Raw genomic sequence first — 8,231 nt, 5'->3', positions numbered from 1 at the left:
AACTTCGGTTATAAAAAACACATAACTCAAAATACAAATCGTCATCGAACGTTAAGCGTGTGGACCCTACGAGTTCGAGAACTATGTAGACATGATCGAGACACATCTACGATCAATAACCAATAGCAGAACCTGGATGCTCATATTGGCTCCTACATATTCTACGAAGATCTTTATCGGTCAAACCGCACAACAACATACGTTGTTCCCTTTGTCATCGGTTTGTTACTTGCCCGAGATTTGATCGTCGGTATCATCATACCTAGTTCAATCTCGTTACCGGAAAGTTTCTTTACTCGTTCCGTATTGCTTTATCCCGCAACTAACTCATTGGTCATATTGCTTGCAAGGCTTATAGTGATGAGCATTACCGAGAGGGCCCAGAGATACCTCTCCGATACACGGAGTGACAAATCCTATTCTCGATATATGCCAACCCAACAAACACCTTCGGAGACACCTGTAGAGCATCTTTATAATCACCCAGTTACGTTGTGACGTTTGATAGCACACAAGGTGTTCCTCCGGTATTTGGGAGTTGCATAATCTCATAGTTAGAGGAACATGTGTCATGAAGAAAGCAGTAGCAATAAAACTGTAACGATCATAATGCTAAGCTAACGGATGGGTCTTGTCCATCACATCATTCTCTAATGATGTGATCCCGTTCATCAAATGAAAACACATGTCTACGGTCAGGAAACATGATCATCTTTGATTAACGAGCTAGTTAAGTAGAGGCATACTAGGGACACTATGTTTTGTCTATGTATTCACACATGTCCTAAGTTTCCGGTTAATACAATTCTAGCATGAATAATAAAACATTTATCATGATATAAGGAAATATAAATAACAATTTTATTATTGCCTCTAGGACATATTTTCTTTAGTCACCTATAAGTCGGTTTTGACAAGACTGGGGTCCGTTCCTGGACGACAGAAGGCGATGACACCTCATCACCCGTTTAACGCATCCACCTACCTGTTCGGATCCAGATCACTTCCTTAGCCTGGAAGCCATCTGTGGTACCCTTTGGAGTATAAAAGGAGGGCCAGGCCAAGAGGAAAATGGGGATGGAAAAATTGGAAGAAAAAGGAAAATAGCCAAAAGGTTGGACACTTGGTAGAACGCCAGTAGGGATACATAGCCCTCCCCGTTCCAGGGAAGGTTTTGTAAGCTCTAATCCACCCATCAAGCACACACACAAAAAGTAGGACTAGGCTATTACGCAACATGCGGCCCGACCTAGGTAAATCCCCGTGTCTATCGTGCAAGATTTGGTAGTGTAGGTCCGTGCCTTTGCGCCCCGATTCCGAACTAGCAGAAGGACGTTTCTAGTCCACGGTGTCGCACGTGTGTTCTGCACATGCGCGCCAGGTAGGAATTATGTTGGCGATCTATAGTTCAGAGAATTATGTTGGCTCTAAGTGGCATGTCCATCCAAGTGTTGACCGAGAAGACTCGTTCCCGGGTATGGAGTGTGACCGTCCTGTTAAACTGCGAGTTTGAAAGAACTAGTATGGTGACTGTATTTGTGGTCTGCCTAAAATACCACCTTGATGGCTTGATCCATGGTCGGAAGCACGAGGCGTGCATCATGAGCACTCTTGTTCCAACCGGATACTTTTTTTTTTTGCTTGTTTGCTTAACTCGACATGTTCCACTCTTTATATCCTGAGGGGTGTTCGTTGGAAGGTTCACCTTGTGTGTTTTCATCATCTTACCCATTCATAAATCTTTCTCTCGGACTCCACGTTGACGGCATCAACTGAAAAGTGAGACACTGAAAAGTGAGATAGTACGACGCGGTGGCTTGGAACTGGAGGGAAGGATGGCTTGTTGTGATGTTCCTTTTCGACACGTGTTGAATCACGTTGACAAGGGGAACGGAGGCACCGAAAAACCACGCGTACTCGTTTTTAGCTCTGTGGATCCGATGTTTTCAGTCCTTTTGAGTACGTCCAAGTTTCGTACCTGAGGTGTTTACCCCCGTCCGGTTTAGGAATGAACAACTTCTCATTTCGATCGAACGTATCGTTGAACCCCGGGACTAAGATTGGAGGGCGCCAGATTTTCGGTACGAACAGAAGGTCGCTGCCCCTCCACTCTTTCCCAGAAGCCCGAGATAACCATTCGATAGAACGAGCTTATCCGCCTGCAATGGGTGGACAAGGGCAAAACGTTCAAGGGCAGTGATTACACAATCCAAGACAAGCATATACATGAGTGTCGCGATGGAATCCCATTGCGAAACTCATGAAAGTTCCGGGATAGGCTGTGGTTCTCATTGAGGGAGCCTGTCGTCGATAAGCTCTGATGGAACCATTGACCAACAAAAGGCTAGGAGGAAAGTCGCAGACGTCGAACGTCGTGCTAGTACTCCAAAATCACCGTCGGTTAGCGCATGCTCTGTTGCGATCCCAGTCTTCGTAGCCAAACCAGGCAACGGGGGCTGAGCGTCCATATATAGCTTGAATACCCTGCTCCGCCAGGGGCTTCGAGCCCAGGGCTTGTACCCCAGGCCTCGAAGTGACCCATGGAAGGGCCTGTCAAGAAAACCACTGTCGATTTGCAATCAAGTTCCGCGGGGAGTTGGTGTACTACTGGTTCACAGGAATACGGCCGACTCCATCTTGTCGACATGCATCCAAGTAGTGGAGACCCTACGACATGCACATGCAGCTGCTTAGCTAATAGCTTAGTGGAGACGGAGTGGTACGTAGGGTGCATGTATGGTACGTACAAGTACAATCCATTTTGTGCTACATCAATCCATGGAGATGCACGTCCACATACAAATTCTATCTTACATATATTAAGTAGTAGTAGTACTAGTACCATTTACCAGCTGCAGGTCTGCTTGACCAGTTCAAGCACACGCGCTGGGATGGAGGGGGACAACGCTGACAAGCAGAGATCGAGTGTCGACGCACAGAGGGACGACTTTCAGCAATTGACTTGGCTATACATCTTCCAGAAATGGCAGTGTCGATCGAAGAGCGTGCTACACGATGGCACAAGGAGGGTAAGCGCAAGTACGCACTTACTATGAGCAACCCAGCCACAAAGAGAGACCGAATCATTTCTTCATAAGCTAGCTGGTCACGCAGGATCATCGACCATGAAGCGGTCTTCTTCTTCGTCGTCGTCGTCCTCGCTCCTCGCACGCGCCGTGGCAATCCTCCTGGTGATCGTATGCTGCTGCTCCCTGCTGCCATGCCCATGCTCTGCCAATGACAAACGTATGTAACCACGCGTCCTTCCTAGTTCTTATCTCTTTCATGTCCATGCCCGTGCTAGTACCTAGCTAGCGCTGTTTGTTTTGGTATATAATTTGGGATGGCATCAATGCATGCAGTTGGCCAGGAGTCTGGCGGTGGAGAAGGGGCCGGCAACCATGAAGAATGGGGGCCACAGTCCCCGTGGCATCATGGCGGTTACGACATGAGCTACCCGCCATACGGGCATGAAGGGTTAGGGACCCGTGAAGGATCGGGGCCACCGTCCCCGTTGCATAATGGCGGTTACGGCGCGAGCTACCCGCCATACGGGCATGGTGGCGCTGCTCTGGCGCCGGCTTCTTCCATGGCGGCACACCGCAAGGACCTGCAGGTCAGCAGGAACTGAAGGCCGCACGTCCCTATTAAGTAGCTTATTACGCATGAAAATGGAACTCTGCTTCCATTGGTGATTTTGGGGTGTGCCGCAAGGATGGTTAGTGGAACCTTATTGTTGCTTGTGTTCCGGGAGGTGGCTTAGGATGATGCTTATTTCTTTTGAGATAGTTCTGGTTCTGGTTGTAACTTGTAATGTGATTCCGAGCTTGTTTAGTTTTTGTATCTCATGCATGCTAGTTGCTTTTTGCTCCGTACTGGCTGTTCTAGGGCGGATATTCACAGTGAGTTTCTTACCGTGCCCCAACTCCCAACCCTCTTCATGTATTCACTTTTGTTGCCTTAAATGTTTAATTTTGTTTTGGAGACCCGCTTCGGTAGGACCCCCCTACAAACCGTATAAAAGGGTAATATGTACCTTTTTTTGCGGGCAATTCAGAGAGCTTTATTCATATAAATGCGTTCCGAGGACAATCATCCAACAAGCTGGTCACTAGGAAGCTAGGAGTTACATCAAGCCAACAGTCGGTCACATTCAAAGTACAAGCGTGTTTAGCACAAAGATGCGCCGGTAAGTTTGCTCACCTGTTAACATGCTGAATAACAAAAGACGTAAGATGATTACTAAGCTCTCCTATTTCTAACAGAATCAGAGCCACAATTGAGCGAGAATTGTGGCGAGTGTTCCAGAGTGTCACCAACTCCAAGCAGTCATCCTCCATTATCACATGCGAGAATCCTTGAAGGGTGGCAAATAAGACTCCATCTCGTAGTGAAAAGGCTTCCATGATCAAGGGATCAGAGATCCCCATATAAGGCTTGCACCATGAGCCTAGCAAGGCTGAAGAAGATCGTGCGACGCCACCTGCGCCGCCCCGCCCCTCGGCAAAATTCAGCGCGCCATCCGTTGAGATTTTGACAATGCCATCTTGAGATTTACTTTTTAGACAATAATTTTAAATACTTTTTTACGTCAAACATGACATGGAAGACAAAACAAACAACATTTTTAATAGAGGGTGCTCGGGTGGCCACAAGGCTAAGTTCGAGAGCACGCTGTATCCGGTGAACTTTATTCAAATACAACACAAACATTTTTCAAATATATGGTGAACTTTTGAAATGCACGCAATAATAAAATTGCTATACACGATGAACATGTTCTTATACACAGTGAATATTTTTCCAATGCATTGTGAACATTTTTCTTCAATATGGAGAACTTTTTTTAACATGATAATTTTTTTGGAAAGTGAACGAAATTAGAATTTCGAACTTTTATTGGTTCTGGCATCGAGTAACCCGACCAACTCAGGCACCCGTCGGTTCTGGCATTATATTACGTTTTCATTTTACTCATTCAATTCATGGCATGGTTGATGCATTTCCTCTTGACCAGCACCCTCCTAGTCTCCTTTATATACTAGAGCGGGGAGAGGGGGTGTTGGAGGGCGCCGCATCGGTGTCTATGCCAGGGAAGGCAGCGCGACGCGACGACTTAATGGCGGGGCGGGCGATGCGGCATGCGAGCAACAGGCGACAACGGATGTGGCACGGCAGACGAGATGACAGTGGTAAGCAGTAGGGGGTGCAGCCGTGATTGTCAGCCGGTCACGTTGAACCGCCCCGCGTGCCACTTGCAAATTAAATCATGTGAAAATCTTGCTGATTTATTTACCAAGTCTCTACCAAATTCTACATTCCAGAAATATGTTCATGGAATTGGTATGCGACGACTTCGGGACTTGCAAAAATCAGGGGGAGTGTCTCCCTGAACTGTACCTGTTTGATGTATCATATTACATTTCTTTCTCTCTGTGAGTTTAAAGTTTCAGGTTCTCGTCGAGAATATTAATAAATAATTGTCGGAGAAGAATCCTTTTGAGATGATGATGCAACCTGGACAATCTTTCAAGACGACGATTCTACCTGATGATCCTATGATGATTCTATATGGACAAGCGTAGATTAGGGGGAGTGTTGTGATTAATTAGCACATATATTAATTAGGGGAAAATCTCCTGTTGTCTGCACAACAGTTACTTAGCACCAACCGACACATCTCTAGGATGCGCCTGTACGAACCGTCGCGATCTGTGCGACACATCTCTTCAAGACATATATAAGCTGTACTCTGTCTATCAATCAATACAAATTGATCTTTCATTTAAACACATATGATTAGTGTCCGCGCAAACATGCCAACCCAACACTGACTCCTACAATTGTGTCAAATTGGCAGGCCAGACTTGAACAGCAAACACGGCTCCGTCCACCAAAGGAGGGACCTGAAAATGCCATACAACTATCTGAAACTTGTATGAAAAGACAAGGGCGACCGTCAAATTGCGATAAGGCAAGCAAAGGATACGTGATACTCCCTCCGTCCCAAAATTCTTGTTTTAAATTTATCTAAATACGGATGTTACAACTCACATTTTAGTATTAGGTACATCCATATCTAGACAAATATAAGACACGAATTTTGGGACGGAGGGAGTACACGTGGTTCTTCGTTTGACAGGCCATTACTAAATGCCCAGTCAACACTTATTATCTGTGTAAGAAGCTCAGTTTCGTCTGATATTGCTCAAAGTTCTCATACTCAAAGCATATCCCTGCTCATATGGGAGAAGGCAAAACCTCACAAATATTTGTCAGCAACAATGACACGTCGAATGCCATTTTATTTTAAACAAGTACCACTTTGAATCAAACTTTGCACGCTATTGTTCCACTTCCACTTCAAACAACATTTTAGTATTTGAAGTGTTTCTTACATGATGGGCCCGACTTTCAGGGGATTGTCATGGATGAGACTTGTCTGCTCCCTCACCATGCTCCCATCCGTGCTCCCGTGTACGTGGCTTGATTTGATTCGAACAAAATAAGATCCAGGCCCACCCCATTAAAATCAAGGGGAGGGGGGAGGGGAATGATTAGATTAGAAAGAAAAAACAACAACCGTAGAATGAAGTGGGAGCACCGATGGAAGCATGAGGAGGGAGCAGGCAAGCCGGATCCGATTGTCATGGCCCTCGTTAGACATTAATCTTTTGTCTTAGCCTCTACCACATCCATCGCAGGTTAGCCGCTACCATGTCGGATGCGTAATAAGGAAATGCGTGTACCACTTGGCATGCGAGATGTCAGCGTCACCCTGAAGCGTGGAGCCGTGACACGAGAACCACTTCAAATACTAAAATATGGTTCAAAACTCGTCCTAAAATTTCTGTCTTAGGTTTGTCTAGATACGGATGTATCTTACACTAAAACGTAACTAGATACATTCGTATTTCTCGAAACAGGCCCACGCACCGCTTTATAGATAAAGCATCGACCAAAGTACATGGCCGAACGATACATAGTGGAGAGGTAGCCCTCTTACAAAGCGGATCCTGAGATCTCGGTATCACGCAGAACCTATGCTACCGAAGAAGAACAAGGGGAGATCACAGTACAACACCACCTCACGCCCTAGTACACCTAGGCTCCACGACAGCGCCCTTAGGAGGGAGCACGGCGCAAAGCCTCGCCACCGCCGAGTCCGGAATGGACAAGGGTCTTCAACCGGGGGCCGAACACGAAGAGAAGAACCACAACGACGTCTTCAAGAAGATAGCAGCGCCCGCAGATGTCACCGTCATCGGTGCCAAATCGCGGAGCTTTCGCTAGTAGTACCAGGACAGACGCGATGAGCTCCGACTACCACATCCGAATCCTTGCACCACCGACAAGGGCATGCCCGAGCCACCTGCTGCTAGGCCTCTCGCCGCCCATACGACCAAGAGGAGAAGCCACCAATGCTGCCATGAGAACCGCCGGAGAGCCAATCATGGGGACCGCCTCCCGGGGCCGCCGCCCTGGCATCCCTGTCCCAAGACTCCACCACCCAGCCGACACACGACACACCAACCCCGACAGGTAGGGTAAAAGGCCGTCCTTCCACACCTCGCCCGACATCAGTCCCTAGATCTGGGTCAGCACCTCCATCGTAGGAGGCGCCGACGCCTGCATCCCCAACCAGTCCCCGTGGACCTGGGGACACGACCCTAGGACTGCCGACGGTCGCTGCGAAGCAGAGCTTGCATGACGCCAAATCCGAGATCATCGGAGCCGCACGGCAAGATGAGTAGGTGGTGCCAGGACCACCTCCACAGACCACCGCACCTGCGAGGACAACGCTCATGAGCACATCTCGGGTCGGGCACAAACCACACCTTCCCGGAGAACACCCCGATCTGTCCCGGGCCCAAATCCAGCCCGCCCGAGTGCAAACCCTAGGTCAAGCGAGCCGCCGTCATGCATGCAGCCGACCAACCCCGCACGCCACCGGCTCCGACCCAGGAGAAGGAAGGCCGCCATGCCGCCACCCCGTCCCACCAACCAAACCACGGCTGCACCAGCCCACACCTTAGCCCCCGCCCACCGCAGCCACGAAGACCGCACGTTGAGTAGGATCCGCCGCCGCCGCCAGCCAGCAGGACGATGGCCTCCAGCTCGCGCCGCCCGGCGGCCAGATCTGGCTGTTGCAGCCCGGGCACGCCCTGCCGTTGTCAGTGCCCGCCACGCATGCTGCACCAGCGCGCCGCCACCGCCAGTACGCAGAGCCG

General features: G+C 48.6%; 1 protein-coding gene across 1 annotated transcript; it reads left to right on the top strand.

The window, feature by feature from the left end:
- The first annotated feature begins 3,024 nt into the window (after positions 1-3,024).
- On the top strand, positions 3,025-3,961 carry LOC119280437. Its single transcript, XM_037561285.1, has 2 exons — positions 3,025-3,246; positions 3,363-3,961. The coding sequence occupies exons 1-2, from the start codon at positions 3,126-3,128 to the stop codon at positions 3,629-3,631; spliced, it is 390 nt and encodes a 129-aa protein (XP_037417182.1). The 5' UTR covers positions 3,025-3,125; the 3' UTR covers positions 3,632-3,961.
- The last annotated feature ends 4,270 nt before the right edge of the window (positions 3,962-8,231 follow it).

Source organism: Triticum dicoccoides, chromosome 3B, assembly GCF_002162155.2.
Source record: "Triticum dicoccoides isolate Atlit2015 ecotype Zavitan chromosome 3B, WEW_v2.0, whole genome shotgun sequence".
NCBI lineage: Eukaryota > Viridiplantae > Streptophyta > Magnoliopsida > Poales > Poaceae > Triticum > Triticum dicoccoides.
Note: the sequence above shows the minus strand (reverse complement) of the source record. Positions and strands in the feature narration are given on the sequence as shown.